The sequence below is a fragment of the Bos grunniens genome, chromosome 19 (assembly GCF_055505025.1).
Source record: "Bos grunniens cultivar Pamir isolate PY7600 chromosome 19, Bosgru_T2T1.0, whole genome shotgun sequence".
Taxonomy (NCBI): Eukaryota; Metazoa; Chordata; class Mammalia; order Artiodactyla; family Bovidae; genus Bos; species Bos grunniens.
Window position 1 is genome coordinate 29,831,760 of NC_141183.1, and position 18,885 is coordinate 29,850,644.

General features: G+C 46.5%; 1 protein-coding gene across 14 annotated transcripts in view; it reads left to right on the forward strand.

Moving 5' to 3' along the window:
- SPECC1 (sperm antigen with calponin homology and coiled-coil domains 1) overlaps positions 1-18,885 on the forward strand; it is a 206,640-nt gene that overhangs the window by 117,891 nt on the left and 69,864 nt on the right. For all 14 annotated transcript variants that reach the window (XM_086358622.1, XM_086358634.1, XM_086358624.1 and 11 more), the window contains one exon: positions 14,379-15,955. In XM_086358622.1, the coding sequence (XP_086214748.1) occupies positions 14,379-15,955 (1,577 nt within the window). The remainder of the gene's footprint in view (positions 1-14,378; positions 15,956-18,885) is intronic.

Sequence of the window (18,885 nt, forward strand, 5' to 3'; positions counted from 1 at the left end):
GTGGTGCTGGAGAAGACTCTTGAGAGTCCCTTGGACTGCACGGAGATCAACCAGTCCATTCTAAAGGAAATCGACCCTGAATATTCATTGGAAGGACTGATGCTGAAGCTGAATCTCCAGTACTTTGGCCACCTGATAGCCAAAGAATTGACTCATTGGAAAAGACTCTGATGCTGGGAAAGATTGAAAGCAGGAGGAGAAGGAGGGGACAGAGAATGAGATGGTTGGATGGCATCACTGACTCATTGGACATGAGTTTGAGCAAGCTCCAGGAGTTGGTGATGGACAGGGAAGCCTGGCCTTCTGCAGTCCATGGGGTTGCAAAAAGTCAGACACAACTTAGTGACTGAACAACAACAAAGTATTAAAGTTATGGGAAGACTGGTCCTGAAACAGCAGTAACTGCAGCATGAGGGTTTGGTAAATAATAGCATAACTGTGACAGTGGTCATACTCTCAGGGCACATGAACCATCCTGGATCTGATCCCAGCTATGTGTTGGATGCAGGTAAGTGAAATCACTCAGTTGTGTCTGATTCTTTGTGACCCCATGGACTGTAGCCCACCAGGCTCCTAAGTCCATGGAATTCTCTAGGCAGGACTACTAGAGTAAATTGCCATTTCCTTCTCCAGGGAATCTTCCCGACTCTGAGATCGAACCTGGGTCTCCTGTATTGCAGGCAGATTCTTTACCATCTGAGCCACAGGGGAAGCCTGCATGTAGGTAAACCATTAGTAAACAAGAAAGGTTTGCCTAGTTATAATCAGAACTCTTAACTATCCCATTTGGTCTTTTTTTATTTAACGTTTTATTTTTAAGTATTATGTATGCATAATACTTAAAAATACTCATGCATATGTGCTGAGTTGTTTCAGTCATGTCCATCTCTTTGTGATTCCATAGACTGTATCCCTCCAGGCCCTTCTGTCCATGGGGTTTCCCAGGCAAGAATACTGGGGTGGGTTGCCATCTCCTCCTCCAGGGGATCTTCCCAACCCAGGGATTGAACCCTGATCTTCTGCATTGGCAGGTGTAGTCTTTAGCACTGCATCACCTGAGAAACCCAGTGTTATGTATATGTATTATATATTACACATTATATGCACTAAAATGTATGGCAAACAGTATACATTTTAAAAAGTTTTATTGAAGTATAGTTGATTTACAGTTTTGTTAATTTCTGCTATACTGCAAACTGACTTAGTTATACATATATATATTCTTTTCATATTCTTTTCCACTATGACTTATCCCAGGATATTAACTATATTAATAATAGTTTCCTGTGCTATACAGTAGGACTTTGTTGCTTATCCACCCTATATGTAGTAGTTTGCCTCTGCCAGTCCCAAACTTCCCCTCTCCCCACTCCTCCCTCCCCCTTGACAACCACAAGTCTGTCGTCTGTGTCTATGGGTCTGTTTCTGTTTTGTAGGTATGTTAACTTGTGTTGTATTTTGGATTCCACATGTATGTGACACCGTATAATATTTGTCTTCCTCTGTCTGATTTACTTCACTCAGTATGACAATCTCTAGGTCCATCCATGTTGCTTCATATGGGATTATATCCTTCTTTTTATGGCTGAGTAATATTCCATTCTGTGTGTGTATATATCTCTCTCGCAATCTTCTTTATCCATTCATCTGTTGATTCACAATTTCCATTCTTAATTGATGCCTACTGTCCCCTGCTGATAGATGTGAGAGTTGGATTGTGAAGAAGGCTGAGCGCCGAAGAACTGATGCTTTTGAACTGTGGTGTTGGAGAAGACTCTTGAGTCCCTTGGACTGCAAGGAGATCCACCCAGTCCATTCTGAAGGAGATCAGCCCTGGGATTTTTTTGGAAGAAATGATGCTAAAGCTGAAACTCCAGTACTTTGGCCACCTCATGCGAAGAGTTGACTCATTGGAAAAGACTCTGATGCTAGGAGGGATTGGGGGCAGGAGGAGAAAGGGATGACAGAGGATGAGATGGCTGGATGGCATCACTGACTTGATGGACGTGAGTCTGAGTGAACTCCGGGAGTTGGTGATGGACAGGGAGGCCTGGCGTGCTGCAATTCACGGGGTCGTAAAGAGTCGGACACGAGTGAACGACTGATCTTATCTGATCCCCTGCTGGGATCTGAAGCCGTTTTTGTTTATTTGCTTTGAGCTGGAATAAACTGTGCCATTTTCTCTGTGTTGCACTCCAACACTGATGTACTCTACCAGGAAACTTACCCAGCTCTGCTCAGACCACAATACGAACACTTTCTGAAACTTTGGTGTCTGCACCCAGCATCTCCTTCCCTCTTCTTTGAGGCATTCTCCTTGCCTGATTCACCATTTCTCCACTTCCAGCAGGTCAGCTGATCCCTTGGCCTCAGTGAGTCAAGGATGGTTCAGACCCTCAGATCGAGATTTGAAGAGACATTGTCGGGGCTTCTGGGAGAGAGAGTTCTCTTCATTGGATTTGGGATGTGCAGACATGAGGCCTGGAGCTGCCTGAGGCATACTGTGGCCACGAGGCCACTGTGCCTATCCAGGAAGCAGATGTGAAGGCTGGAGAGAAACAGGCCCCAGGGACATCTTACCGCTGAGCTGACCTGAAGTCAGGCTGTGCCTGGACTTCCAGTTCTGCAAGCATTTCCTCTCTTCTTATGACTGCAAGCTTGAGTTGGGTTTTCTGCTATGAAAACTCTGAGTGACCACATCTGCAGCATTTTGAGATTTTTGAAACAGCAGAGGGACTTTGCTCTCTTAGAGGCAGAACTCAGTCACCAGGCCGTTCATCCAGTGACTGGCCCCAGGACCTGGGAGGCTGGGTCAGAAGGGTTAAGGATGTCCTGCTTCAAGAATAGAAGGCCAAGGGGGATGAAAGTGGGTCTCAGATGTTCAGACGTCATGGGGGACAGGAAAGCCGTTTGTTCTTAATGGTTCCAGATTGTTTCAGAACTGGAACCCACGTGTGTCATGTGAACCAAGACTGCGTTCAGCCAGTTGGAAAGAAAGAAGGATTGTCTGGCTCTTTGAGCTGCTCAGCAGTGGAAACAGCTGATGCCGTGTTCAATGTAAGAGTTTAAAATAGCAACGGAAGCTGGATGCTGTCGATACTACTTTGCATGAAAGATCAGGCCACATGATTTCTGTGTCTTCCAGTTCTGAAATAACACTGTTTGGTGCCTCCTTAGGGCTTCCCACATGGCTTGGCTCATAAAGAATCTGCCTCACAATGCAGGAGACATAGGTTCGTTCCCTGGATCAGGAAGATCCCCTGGAGGAGGGAATGGCAACCCACTCCAGTATTCTTGCCTGGGAATCCCATGAACAGAGGAGCCTGACAGGGTACAATCCATGGGGTCACAAAGAGTTGGACATGACTGGGCAACAAGAATAGCTATCAGAAGACATACTTATTTTATGACCCTTGGGCAAAATGTGAGGCCTGTCAGACTCATTTTCCTTGTCCAAAAAGTGAAGATAGCAATGTGTTGCCAGCTGACTTTTGTGAACCTCATATATTATGTAGAAAATGCTTTGAGAACCAAAGTGCCCCACAATGTAAAGAACTGTTGTAACCGCCTACGTGGTGAACTCCAGTTTAAAGAATGTGGACAGCGCCTTAAAGTTCTTTGTATGTTTTGACCTATGGGTGGTTTAAAAAAAAAGAAAAGAAAAGAAAAAAGTGATGCTAATTCAAGTAAATAGGATTCAGCTTGCCCAGTTGACCTAATTCTCTTGTTGCTCCACTCGCAAATTCAGGTAAATTTAATCCCTTATAATGCTGGAACTTGGAAGTTTCTCAGTGACCACTGTGAGATAAAGCCACGTGTCTCATTTCAGAGAAGTATTAGTGTTTAGTCACTCAATCATGTCAGACTCTTTGTGACCCCCCGCAAGGACTGCAGCCCACCAGGCTCTTCTGTCCATGGGATTCCCAGGCAAGAATACAGGAGTGGGTTGCCATTCCCTCCTCCAGGGGATCTTCCCGACCCAGGGGTCGAACCTAGATCTTCTGCATTGGCAGACAGATTCTTTACTGTCTGAGCCACCAGGGAAACCCCATTTTAGAGAATTAGAGTTAAATAGTGATCCAGGATGGGTCATTCTGCTCTGCGTCAGGCCTCATGGAGTCCATCTTTTCCCATCTCTGCTGCCCAGGGAGGGGCAAGTCTTTGCTTTCACCACAGCTCCACCACCCCCATCCCCCCTCACTCAGCGTTTGCTGCCTGGAGACACCGAGGGTGCTGGGGGATTCCTGTGTGGAGGTGCCAGCCCTCAGGTCAGGTGGGAAGGCTGGCATTTGACCTGCACAGTGGAGCCGAAGGCCCACGTGGCCTGCAGAGCAAATCCCAGGCCACTTGGGTCTCAGTGGAAACCAGCTGCCTCTGCCCCTTTCAGCCAGCCTGCTGGAGCAGCCCATCCAGCGGTGGTTTGCATTCTGGCTCCTCCTGGAGATGACGAACTGAGCGCCATGTGGGCCGCCTGGAAGAAGCTCTTCTCCAAACACTGCTGCTTTGTCTCCTGCCCCATCTTGCTTTGAACCCAACACAGAGCGGCCACTGTGTCCTCCCTCAGGCCAGAGCCCCCTCTTAATGTTAGGGGTCTTTTGTTTAGAAGCCCCCTGGTTCTAGAGCTCCGTGCGTGGTGGCCGAGGTCCAGAGTAGGTCTTTGGGAAGAAGAAGAACACAGATTTACGGGTGTTTTTTAGACTCTACCCGAGTTGCTGACCAAGGGGACCATGAGCAAAATTAATTCTGTGTTCTGGAAAAAGAAACAGGAAGATGAGACAAAACATGTATCTGGTTGCAGAAGTCGTCTCTGAATGTGGGCTGTACTGGTTGCCTTTAGTGAAGGAAGCAAGATGAGCAAGTAGTTTGGCTCACTTGTGTGTATTTTTTTCCTCTGTTTGCTTTGCAAAGGGAGTTTCCGTGAACTTTAATGTGAGGAATGTGTGAACCTTTAGGAAAAACTATTGAGACTCTGCAAAAGGCAGCCCATGGAAATACTTCCTACCACAGGTGAGGTGGAGCTGGAGATGCGATAAGAGACCCAGTTCCTTATGGCAGAGCTTGAGTTGCCTCAGGCTTTCCTGTTTTATCTCATTTGTTCTAAGTCCAAAGGACCAGCACTGCCTATAAAACCAGCTGCAGATTACTGGCTTCCACAGCGTCCACAAACACTCGCATTTCTTTTCCTTAAATCTTATTAACAAAGTAGGAGATGCACTGGTTAAATAGTGAAATAGGGCGAGACCTTTACTATGAAAGGGCTTCCCTAGTGGCTCAGTGGTAAAGAATCCACCTGCAATGCAGGAGATGCGGGTTTGATCCCTGGGTCAGGAAGATCCCCTGGAGGAAGAAATGGCAACCCACTTCAGTATTCTTGACAGAGAAATCCCTTGGACAGGATCCTGGCGGGCTACAGTCCATTGGGATCACAAAGAATTAGACACGACTTAGCAACTGAACAACAACAGGGAACTTTAGATCCTGCATGCTGCAACTAGATACAACTAGAGCCAAATAAATAAAAATCCTCCCCTGCCTATTCCCATCCCCTTCCTTTAAAATCCTGGCAATCACTGATCTTTTCAGTATCTCCATAGTTTTGTTTTTTCCAGAGTGTCATATGTTAGTGGTTGGAATCACAGAATGTAGCCTTTTCAAATTCGCCTCATTCACTTAATCATATGCATTTAAGGTTCTTCTGTGTCTTTTCACGGCTTGACAGCTCATTTCTTTTTAGTGCTGATTAATGTTCCACTGGCTGATGTACCACAGTTTAGCCATTCACCCACTGAAGGACATCTTGACTGCTTCCAAGTTTTGGCATCTATGACTAAAGCTGCTATCAGTATCCACTTAGAGGTTTTTGTGTGGACGTTAGTTTTCAACTCATTTGGGGAAATACCAGGAAGTACAATTGCTGAATCCCCTTCATGGATTACAGCCTTGTTATGTTGAAGGGGCTTGTGTAACTCCATGAAACTATGAGCTGTGCTGTGCAGGGCCACCCAAGATGGACAGGTCATAGTGAAGAGTTCTGACAATATGTGGTCCTCTGAAGAAGGAAATGGCAACCCGCTCCAGTATTCTTGCCTGGAGAACCCCATGGATGGTAAGAAAAGGCAATAAGATATGATGTCAGAAGATGAGCCCCCTAGGTCAACAACAACAAAGAAACCACCGATCTGTCTTCACAAGTGGCTGTACAATTCTGTGTTCCCACCAGTAGAAGTACGACTTCCTGTTGCTCCACATCCAGACCAGCATTTGGTGTTGTGTTTTGGGCTTTCGCAACTCTAAAATTGGTGTGCAGTGGTATGTCCTTGTTTTAATTTTCAATTCCCTGATGATGTATGAGCATCTCTTCACCTGCTTATTTGCCATCTGTTTATCTTCCTTGGTGAGGTTTCTGTTCAGATATTTTGCCCATTAACTAGGTTGTTCATTTTCTTATTGTTGAGTTCTTTGTGTGTTTTGGCTAACGGTCCTTTATCAGATACATCTATTGCAGATTTTTTTCCTCCTAGTCTGTGGCCTGTCTAATCATTCTGTTGACATTGCTGTTTTTCAGTTTTTCACATGTAGACACTTTGTTGACCCTCACAATGATAGGTGAGAATTTAACTCATAACCTTTTGCCTCCTCCCAGTGTCATATCACTGTTTTTAATTCCTTTCCTGGTTACCTCTTTTATTTTAATAATGTAGTTCATCTTTTTTTCTTGTTTTGCCAACTATATTTAGTCTCTTTGACTCTCCATTTATGAGATGAGGTTGGAAATTGTCACAACCCTTTCTTCCAGCTTTCTTCACCTGGTCTTCTACCTCTCAATTTCTTCTATTGGTACTTTAATTTTTTTTTTTTTTGGCTAACAAGGATGATAGTATTCAAATGTTCTATAAAACAGTCTTTCCTACTTTGGTATAGGTAAATTTAAGTAGTACTAATGTTATTATGACTACAAAGATAGGCTTCTGAGAAAGACTGAGGATAAAAGGAGAGAAGAGGCGGCAGAGGATGAGATGGGTGGATAGCATCACTGATTCAATGGACATGAACTTGGGCAAACTCCGGGAGATAGTGAGGGACAGGGAGGCCTGCGTGCTGTAGTCTATAGGGTTGCAAACAGCTGGACATGACTTAGGGCCTGAACAACAGCAAGATAGGCTTCCCTGCAGAGTGCAGTCATGTGCTATGATTTTGTTACCTTTATGCAGTTTCTTGTTTTTGTAAGGTTTCTGTTTTTTCACTATTTTTATTATATCCTCACTCCCCCCGCCCCCCGACTCTTCTTCCAATGAGGTGTTCTATTAAAGAAACCTCCCTTCTTAGACACTTGATCCTCTCAACCCAGCATGGACTTGTTCTCCAGACTTGCTCCATGGACACCATCCGAGACTTCCCTTGACTGCTTTCTTCTGATAAGGCCAGGCTTCCTGGATGACTCATCCTCTTCTGTTTGGTTTGCTTCATTGTTTTCCTGGAGCACATCCTTGAATAACTTCCTCAGAAAAGGTGTTGGCAGTTTTAATTTTCTGAGTCTGTGCATGTTTTGACATGTGTTTTCTGCCTCTCTAATTGATTTGCAGTTAGGTTGGGTATAGAAATCTAGGTTAAAAATCATTTTCCCACAGAACTCTGTAGGCATTTGCTTTGTTGCCTTCTAGAATTCAGTATTGCTAATACTGGGTTGGCCAAAAACTTCATTCAGGTTTTTCTGTAAGATCTTATGGAAAACCTGAACAAACTCTTTGGCCAACCCAATACATGATGATGGCCAGGCTCATTCTCAGTTCACACCCCTTCCCCAAACTTTTATACATTCTTGGTGTTCTGAAACTTTAAAAATATTTATCTATCTCCTTGTGGATCTATTTTTTGTTTTGCCTGACATAAATTCTATCGACACCTTCCTCAAATTTGGGGAATTGCTCTTTGATTATTTCCTTTGCTCTGTTTCCACTCATCTATAGTTCTGGAATTTCTATTAATTGATTATTTGATTGCCTGGTTTGGCCCTGTATGTTTATCCTTTTGATTTTCATCTTGTTTCCATTTTCTCGTACACATTGAGAGAATTCCTTCATTTTGCATTGTATTCCTTCCATTGAATCTTTTGATTTGACAAACATATTTAAACTTTCTGAGAGCTAGAGCTTTTTCTATTACTTTTTCATAGCATCCTGGCCTTGTTTTAGCGAATGTGTGTAACCTTGAATTTCAGTGGTGAGACCTGCCCTGAGCACCCTATGGCCATTAGCCTTCTTTCTCATCAGCCCCTCCATGTACTCCAGGGCCTTTACACATTGTTCACACTTTCCTAGCTTTTCTTTCTCCCTTTTATCTAGTTTGAAATACTTTTGTGATAATTCAATTATGCTTATCAAGTGAGTAGTTTGATGTTCATATGTTGTCAGAGGAGAGATCCATATAAGAGAGTTGATGTGAGAGTCATCAGAATACAGGTGGTGTTTAAGCTCATGGGATTGAGTAGAAGCACCAGGAAAATACTTGTAATAAGAGAAGAGGAATGGCCCAGGACCTGGATCTGAAGACTTCCAGCATGCAGAGAGTGGGAGGTGGGGGGCCACATGGGGTGGCTGCTGAGGTCAGAGAGAACTAGGTCAGTATGACATCAGAGACCCATGTCAAAAAGTCCAGCCCTGCTGAGAGGATTGAAAACACCCACTGCATTGGATGTTGCAGTGGAAGCCACTGATAAGCTCAGCAGACACTGTTTGATTGAGTAATGGGAGTGGGCAGAGGAGGGGATGAGGGGGAAGAAATGCAGACAACCTGGAAGTGCATTGCGGGGCGGGATTCTGCTGGGACACGTAGGGACAGATCAGAGACTAGCTGAAGGAAGGTGTGGACTCAGATACTCTTTTTTTTAAATTCTTAAAAACTTTTATTAGAGTCTAGTTGATTTACAATGTTAGTTTCAGGTATAAGCAAAGTGATTCAGTTGTATGTATAAATATATCTATTCTTTTTCAGATTCTTTTCCATTATAGGTTATTATTAATACAAGATAGTAACTACAGTTCCTGTGCTATACAGTAGATCCTTGCTATTTATCTATTTTATGTATAGTGGTATGTTTCTGTTAAGCTCCTAATTTATCCTTCTGCCCCACTCCCTTGCTTCCCCCTGGTAACCATAAGTTTGTTTTCTATGTCTGTGAGTCTATTTCTGTTTTGTAAATAAATTCATTTGTAATTTTTTTTAGATTCCACATATAAGTGATATTACATGATATTTGTCTTTTTCTGTCTGACTGACTTCACTCAGTATGACAATCTCTAGGTCCATCCCTGTTACTTGTTGTTTCTCAGTTGCTAAGTCATGTTTGACTCTTTGTGACCCCATGGACTACAGCACACCAGGCTTCCCTGTCCTTCACTGTCTCCCAGAATTTGCTCAGATTCATGTCGATTGAGTCAGTGATGCTATCCAACCATCTTATCCTCTGCCACCCGCTGGTCCTTTTGCCTTCAGTCTTTCCCATGTTGCTACAAATGGCATTATTTTGTTCTTTTTTATGGCCAAGTAATATTCCATTGTATATATACACATGGGGCTTCCCTGATAGCTCAGTTGGTGAAGAATCCACCTGCAATGCAGGAGACCCCTGTTCGATTCCTGTGTCGGGAAGATCTGCTGGAGAAGGGATAGGCTACCCACTCCAGTATTCTTGGGTTTCCCTTGTGGGTCAGGTGGTAAAGAATCCACCTGCAATGTGGAGACCTGGGTTTGATCCCTGGGTTAGGAAGATCCCCTGGAGAAGGGAACGGTTACCCATTCCATTATTCTGGCCTGGAGAATTCCATGGACTGTATAGTCCGTGGGGTCGCAAAGAGTTGGACACGCTGAGTCACTTTCACTTTCATATACGCTATTCTTTATCCAGTCATCTATTGATGGACATTTAGGTTGTTTCCATGCCTTGGCTCTTGTGAATAGTGCTGCAGTGAACACTGGGTGCATGTGTCTTTTAATTGAAGAGAATTGAATATGTTTAAATGCTGGTTAGAAGGATCCAGTGGGAAGGGAATGACATTTCCACAAGTCACAGGTGTATTGGGGACCCTGGGGACACTGGCAAGAGCTCAGTGAGGGTTGTGGGGAGCAGAAAGGTGCAAATGATGAATACGGTTGGCTGTGGCTGGTATGCGTGACCTTGAAACCACAGGAAGAAGTTTGACGGGAAATACATACAGAGTCTGGAATAGAAAATGAGGCTTACTTAAGGGATATGGATCCAGAACATCTTACAGGTGGGGGAGGCTGGAACCAGAAAGACCTGTGAGAATGTTTCAGAAATTTCAATGGAACGTTCCAAGGACCTGGACTAGAGTCAGACTGAAAGGAAAGGAAAAACATGGAGACCCTCTCAAAGCTAATTAATACATCTGGGTGACTGCCTGGCTGGTTACAAAAAGAAAGGAGGAAGGAGGCTTTAAATATGTTCTTCTCTGATGGGGGAAACTGAAAGATGGCTGGTACCACTGTCAGAATATTTTGTGACTGCAGAGAGCAAAGATTCTCAAAAGTGAGCCACCAGCCAAGAGCGGAAATGGATGAGGAGTCCGGGGAGATTAGATTTGACAGTAAAGAAATTACTGGAATTTTCCAAGAAAAAGGTTACAAAAGGACTTCCCTGGTGGCTAAGACTCTGTGCTCCCAGTGCAGGGTGCCTGGGGTCCATCCCTGGTCAGGGAACTAAGACCCCCACATGCCGCAACCAAGACCTGGCACAGCCAAGTAAATAAAAATAAATATTTTTTTAAAGTGTATTATCTTATTTTTTAAAAAAGGTTATAAAGAGTTATAATACAGAGTAACCTGGTAGTTTTAGATTTTTAGAGATAGAATGAGCGAGTCTGCTTGTGTTAGGAGACCAGGCAGGCAGCATGCAATCTTGTGAATTGTGTGTCTCTGTAGAGCAGGACTCGAATCCTTGGTGAATAAACGAAAGGTTAATGGTTTACTTCAGAATGCCACCCTTTCCCCCAACCTGACACACATCACACAGAGCAGCCCCAGGAACAGATTCTTTGGGTAAGATGAGGAAATCAGAAAGAGACTGAAAGTGTTTTACCTTCAGCTCATGAGAACCACTGCTTAAAACCTTATCAATAATTTAAATGACTGCACTGTTGTTTATTTTAAACATGCTTTGTTCTATGGAAAGATTTTTTTTCCCACCCCATTTTCTCTCTGTGTATTGTTATGATAGGATTTTTCCCTTTTTTTTTTTTAAGTTTTATTGGAGTATAGTTGCTTTACAGTGTTGTGTCAGTTTCTGCTGTACAGCAAACTGAATCAGCCATTTGTATACATATATCCTATCTTTTTCAGATTTCCTTTGCACTTAGGTCACCACAGAGTAGTTCCCTGTGTTCCCTCTTTCTTACTTTATGGCATAAATATAACGTAAAAAAGAATCAGGAGAACTACTCACTGTCGACCAGCTCAGCACTCCCTGTCCTACGCGTCCTCTCCCCTCCTTGTGCGTGTGTCTGTGACACACACTTTGATGCACCTGTGATCAGCCACAAGATAATACAGTTTCTCCTCTGGTGTTGTGAAATGTAACATGTCAAACATGGTTTAAAAATATTATTGTATTAGGCAGAGCTTGCTTTTAACTTCTTGTAGCCAGACAGCTATCCTTGGCACAAATAAACAGTGATCAGAAGAGGAAAGACGCAAGGGTGCCTACCACGCCGGGCCCTGCCCATCAGCCTAGGCTCTAGCCACCCCGGCTGTCTCCCTGCTCAGCTTTCCTGGGCTGGGGAACCTGCCCAGGCTGAATGGCTCTGAGCTGACGCCTCTGAACTCAGTTCTTGAAGGAGACTGGGAGGAAGAACCCTTCTGGTTTATGACATGGTAAGCTGGGGGACTGTACCCCCAACCCTGCCAGTGGCCGTGATGGGATGTCTTGATGCAGAGGGGGAAGTATTACCACTTTAGTTTGGTCCAGTGATGAATTTTAGCAGCACTCTCAACTTATGCTCAGCTAATGATAGTTTCTGAAAAGATGTGTCCAGAGATGGGAAGAGCCTTTTAAAGAAGGTAAGGAGGCAAGTACACTGATTGTCAAGTGATGACGAAGCAGCGAGAACCAAAAAAAGAACAGATGTTATGAAAGTACAGCTGGGTTGCGTGCTTTGTAATCCGCAACTGGATATAATTCATAAATGGACTTGGGTTTGATGTCAACAAATTCCTAGTAGTTTAGATAAGGCATAAGTAACACCCAAGTGGCGGACAGACTGAGACTGTCAGCAAGAGGAAGCAGTGAAGCTGCCGCTGCCACGATGGCAGAGGTGGGCTGCTGCTGTCCACATCATTCTTCCCAGTCAACAGACAGCTGAAAGGAGCCTTGCTTTAGTGGCGTTATCAGGAATGCAGATACCGTGACAGTCGGTCCTGGATATTCAGTGTTGCATGTCCTCACTATCATTAAGTTGAAACTTTAGTTATCCCTCAATTTTCATTCGGGTCCTTGCCAAGGTTACTTCACTCCAGAAGACTGGTGTGATGAAAAGGTTTATTGCTTAGTGATTTCAGTCTTCACTTTACAAGGGCATTTAAACACATCTTTTCTTTACTGAGCATTTATTGTGGTGTACCGGAGGCACCAGGACACAGCCATGCATCACACGTGTGTTACCGTGCTCTTAGCTTTCTAGTAACTTGATTTGGAAAGTGAAGTGAAGTTGCTCAGTTGTGTCCAACTCTTTGCAACCCCAAGGACTATAGCCTGCCAGGCTCCTCTGTCCATGGGATTTTCCAGGCAAAAGTGCTGGAGTGGGTTGCCATTGCCTTCTCCAGGGGATCTTCCTGATCCAGGGATTGAACCTGGGTCTCCAGCATTGTGGGCAGATGCTTTACCCTCTGAGCTACCAGGGAAGCCCTGGTAATTTGGAAAGGTTAACTTAAAAACCTGAGTCTTATTCTATGTGGCTACGACAGCTTAGCCTTCATCATGTCAATGTTTTAGAGGCATCCGCCGTCAGACACTCAGCAGTGTCCACTGTCTGCCTCCACATCACCCCCCGGATTCCAGGGCACTGGGAGACACAGTTACTCATGACTTAGTGGCTGTCTTGGCAGTGGGTTCAGAGCTGTTTCACCACAGTGGTTCCTGCTTCTGCCTCGGCTGGCTGGGGCCTCTGCCAGGCTGTGGATGTGTCCCTGCCCCCCACCCTCCCTACACAGCAGAGGCCTCCGGTCCACGGTCCATTGTAGTGTAACTTGCTGCAGTCAGCCTTGATTCATCACACATCTTTGAGTTTGTAAGACGTCCAGATTTTTCATTTTATACTTTAACCTCCAAGGTGGGTTTCATTTTGGAGCATTTAGGAGATTGATGTCTGAGTTTTCACCCCTAGATTTTTTTTTTTTTTTTTTTTTACATTTTCCATAGTAAACAGTATAAGTGAAAATTTAAAATGTAGTATAGGTGAAGGTTAAAAAATAACTGGTAGTATAGATGAAAATAAATTCCTGACCTTACATTTTCTATTGTAAGTTCTAAATTCTGTATCATTTCCACATTATGTAAATCTGTTTGGCATTGAAAACTGTACTGCAGATGAATGTGCTGGGCCCTCATCGTGTTGGTTCTTGTTTCTTTGTGAATACAAATGAGCACAGTATTCCCACTTTGTTAAAAACAATAGGTCATTGAATCAGATCAGCCTGTGCCTAGTACAATATTATTTGGGTCTTCTGATTTCTTCATGAAATTTGTTCAGTCAGAATGCAAATGATACATTTTTTGAGTGTTTGTTTAAGAATTCACAGCGATCCTGTATTTTGCTTAGTTGCCAGAACTGTCAATTCAGTTGTGTTACGTTTCAAGTTACAGAAAACCTAGTTTAAGGTGACTTATGAAAGGTGACTGTTGGCTTGTGTGGTTGGAGGGCCAGCCTCAGGGTGACTGACCCACAGCTCCGCAGCGCCACTAAGAGCTTGGTTCCTTCTTTCTTCTCTGCATCCTCACCTTCCTCTTGCCGTGATGGTTGCCAGCCGTCCCCAGACTCACCCGCAACCAGTATGTTTAGACGCTCACCCAGGAACCTCTCTCCTGGTGTCTCGTTGACCTTGACTGTGGGGCTGGTGTGTGCTTTGAGGCAGCAGCTGTCTCTGGGGACGGGGTGATGCTGAGTAGCTCAGCGTGGCCTTAGCTCTGCTGAAGCACAGGGCTGGGGGCAGGGGTGCAGAAGCCCCAGTTGGAGCTGGGTAGGTACTTCAGGGAGGATGCAATGAAGGAAGAGTGGCAGCCATGCTGCCCACGTGCCCTGAGAGCTGAAGTTACTGGGTTTCCTTCATAAAAGTGCTCGCTTTGTTTCACTGGTTTCTTCTCTCTTCAGGGTCCGTGACAGCTACCAAGAGGACAGGCATTCCTGCCCCTCGAGAACTTGCCGTCAGTGTCTCAAGAGACAGAACTGTGCCACGCGGTCCCTCCAACTCAAGGAAAGTGACGACCAGCCCCACCTCTTCCAGCACGCCCACCCCCACCAAGCACGTGCGGGCTGCTCCCCCAAGACCCCGGCCGGAGCATGAAGGTGCAGAGAAGGCTGTGCTCGAGTCCCAGGTCCGGGAGCTCTTGGCAGAAGCTAAAGAGAAAGACAGTGAGATCAACAGGCTCCGAAGTGAACTCAAGAAATGGATGGAGAAACGGACTCAGGACAGTGAAGGCGGGGATGCTTTGGACTCCAGTGTGGACGGAGCATCAGTCTTGCCGGGTGACTCGGAACCTTTGATCCGAGCCCTTGAGGAGAAGAACAAGAGCTTCCAGAAAGAGCTCGCAGAGCTCGAGGAAGAAAACCGGGCCTTGAAAGAGAAACTGACTTATTTTGAGCATTCCCCAGATTCAGAGGGGGGAGCAAGTCACACCGGGGACAGCAGCTGCCCGACGTCCATAACTCAGGAGTCCAGCTTCGGGAGCCCGACGGGGAATGAGGCTTTGAGTGAAATTGATGTGTACAGAAAAAACCCACATGAGGGTGCCCTGCGGACATCAGGCTCTTCCAGCAGTGATGTCACCAAGGCCTCCTTGTCCCCGGATGCCTCTGACTTCGAACACATCCCAGCAGACACCCTGGGGCCCCTGTCCCCTGCTGGGAGCCTTGTCAAGAGCTCCAAGTGCTCGGCAGCCGGCAGCTCCCCAAACACAGCGAGCGAGCTGTCCTTGGCGTCCCTGGCAGAGAAGATCCACAGGATGGAGGAGAACCAGCACAGCACGGCTGAGGAGCTGCAGGCCACGCTGCAGGAGCTGTCTGACCAGCAGCAGATGGTGCAGGAGCTGACGGCTGAAAATGAGAAGCTGGCGGATGAGAAGACGCTCCTGGAAACGTCCTTCCATCAGCACCGGGAGAGGGCGGAGCAGCTGAGCCAGGAGAATGAGAAGCTTATGACCCTCCTGCAGGAGCGTGTCAAGGGCGAGGAGCCTGGCGCCCAGGAAGGCAAGATCCTGGAGCTGGAACAGAAGTGCACAGAGATCCTGGAGCAGGGCCGCTTCGAGCGCGAGAAGCTGCTGAGCATCCAACAGCAGCTGACGTGCCGCCTGCGCGCCGTCGAGGAGGAGCACCGCAGTGCCCTGGAGCTGGTCCGGCACCTGCAGGAGGTGAATGGGGAGCTGACCACCCGCCTGGAGCTGGAGCAGCACAGCGGCGGCCCCACAGCCGAGATCCCAGCAGCGCGTCAGCTTCCCGTGGAAGGGCTCCAGGTAGAGAACGGGTCTTTGCAGGCCTCCCTGGAGAACGAGGAGCAGAAAACTGGAGGGGCCAGCCCCCTGGGGCCCATGGCTGAGGGCTGCGACGTCCAGGAAATGCTGACTGTGGCTCGAGCCGAGAAGGACCAGCTGGAACAGTCCTGCTCGGAGCTCAGGCAGGAGCTGCTGAAGGCACATGGAGAGGTGAAGCGCGTTTCAAGCCTGCTGGCCAAGGTAAGAAGCTTTCTCTCCGCTGTGGTTTGCTCACCCTTGTCTGCTTGGCCCTCCTCGGCTTGAGAGGCACAGGGCACAGAGGACCAGGTACTCAATTACATTCACAATCCAGCACTCTAGCCTGAAGATCTGTCAGAGTCCACACAGACCAGGCATGCAGCAATGAGACACCCCAATTTCTGGCTACAGTAGCAGAATGTGTCACGGGGATACAGTGAGTCTGATGATGCAGGAATAAAGAATGTTGCAGAGGTCAGTCCGGAGTCCAGTCCCAGGGGAGCACCTAGAATAACATGGGTAAGGGAGGGTAGTGCAGGAGGACTGCCTGGAAGAGGTGGCAGTAAGCCAAGTGTTGAAGAGTGAGTGATAGACATCCAGTTTCCTGGTTACCATGCTTTGGGCACCTAGGAACAGAAAACTAAAATCATCCTAAGTTTCCCCACCAAGTAATACAATTATATAACCACTATTTTGGCGTTTTCTTCCAGATGTACTAATGTATGTGTGTATGTTTATGTCACAAGTTAAAAAATCATTCTATACCTACTAACTTTTTAAAAATCTGATGTTTTGTGAGCACAGTCTCATTGTTCACTATTCTTTGAAACATGATTTTGAAGGCCAGATAGTATGCTGTTCTAGAAATATTTCCTAAGTACTTTACTGCTCACCTGTTGTTGAACATTCATGTTTTTTTCCCAGTCTTTTGATAGTGTAAGTCATTTTTTATCTCTCTCTGATTATTTCCTTAGGAAAAATTCCTAGACATTGACTCACTATGTCAAGAGTGTGACCGTTTTAAAGACTTTGCATGCCTTGGCCAGATTGGCTGCCAGCAGCAAGACATAGGTGTAATCACCAATGGCGTGGGGGGTTCTGGACCCCTTGCTGACATTTGGTACCTAGCTTTTGGGTCATTCAGATCTCGTCTCCGTTTCCTCTTTTCCCCTCCCCATTTCCACTCAGAAAGATCTTCCCCAACCCAAGATCAAGTAAATGATCACTATTTTCGTTTTTTAAAAATAATGCTTTAATCAGCCTGGACTTTGTTCTCTGGTAAAGATTGCTGGTGATTGTATAATATTCTGCCCATCCTCAGAGCAGAACAGCAGGTATAGACAGATGGCTTCTGATTTCCCAATTCCTCTGAGCTCTGGGTCTGATTTTGGGGTCCCTTGCTGAGAGGGACTGAAAACATCCTTCCACCTCATTTCAGGGGCTGTCACTCTCTTGATACAAATTACACCCTGAAATCCCAGAGGGTTTGTCTCTCCTGCTTCATCTGCCTTAAGAATGGTCCATTGCAGCCTGATTCTCTGGTCATTAATGGTGTGGACGTCTTACAGGCTTTCTCTTCCTCTCATTTATTCATTTTCAGCTGGGTTTGAGTATCTTCAGGCTTCCAGCTTCTCTGACCTCCACCTTATAATTTTGCTGGCAGCTGACTGTGTGATCGTACAAGCTGCCTGTGCACAGCTTTGTGGGGCCGGGGCAGGGGGGATCTTATTTCCACAGAATCTTCAAGCCTTAGCCTCCCGCCACTGCACACATGCCTTCCCTAGCTGGCCAGCACTGTGGAGTTGGACCACATCTTTGTTTTTCCAGATTATAATGCAGCCTAGGTCTACTCGTCAAGATTCCAGTCATTTGGGATCTTGATTTCAAGCTGGAGAATTTTTATAAGTCTTGGAACCTAGAAGTTTTAAAAGAAGACACTGATTTTTCTCTTCCCCTAAGGTTGACAACATGTAGGTAGAAATTCAGTTCCTCCTGCAAAACTCAGGCATTTCCTGCAATGGAGTAAGGGGGTTGTAAAGAAGGACTTGCCTGAGTGGCCAAGGAAAATGAGAGGTGACATGATTATTGTGTGACCAGCGTTGTCACCAAGATAAAATGATTAGGGCAGTGACTGGCCACAAATGGCCAGAGCAGAATTTGAGAGACGATGTGGCAGGTCAATAGCCCCGTCACTGTGACTGAAGACAGGACCCTACAGGGATGGAGAGACCTGGACCCTGGCTGAAATGACAGGTGGTCTGTGAGCATGACCAGCTGGTGCTTTGGACAGTGAGAACAAACCCTGGTGTCGGGGCCCCAGTCAGCGGATGTGCACTCTGCTCCATAACCTGGAGTCTGGGGGTCGAGGCTGGTGGTGGGGTCCAGGTAGTGCAATGTCGCCGCTCCAGGCTGGCAGCTCTGAGACCCTCTCTGCCTTCCTGCTGGAGGTGCAGGCGAGCACGGTGCTTTCAGCATCTGGTCCCCACGGTCCCTACAGTCCTGTGGGAGAACCTTCCCTGGGTTCCCCCCCTTACACCTGGGCAGGACTGGGTCACACCCAGTGACCTGGTGACCCTCCCTCAGGTCACCTTCCCTGAGACTGCAGGATCACAGCCTGATTCCTGAACAAGTTAGGGGGTCTTAGTAAGAAGAGAAGGGGGAGTGGCCTCTGGGCAGGTGAGAGCACCATTGGCCACAGCCAGCAGGACTCTGCTTGGTCGGTCACTTCCCCACCCCATCTACGTTCCCCTCCAGCCCCTTCACTGCCCTCTGCCCCTTCTGCCAGGCCCAACCAGGCCCAGTTCTTGCCCTCAGGTATCTGGGGGGCCATGCCTGTCCCCCTTTCCCCCCCACAGGTCCTTTCTGAAGCTTTAGGTCTCAACCTCGGTGTTCCTTTTTCAGAGACGCTGACCCTCAGCTCCAGGAGGGCTGTGGGCTTATGGACCCAGGAGGCCACATCCTGGATGGGCTGGGACTTCTTGGCTAGCCCAGTGCCTTGATGGTGCTGAGTTGGGCCTGAGCTCCATTCACTTTCTTAAACTTGACCGCAGGACTGATTTCTGAAGCCTCTGGCCACCCCAGCATTTGTCTCCTTGTTGAGACCTTGGAAAGCACCTCAGGGAGCATTGCAGCCCCACCCTGAAAGTGTCCCA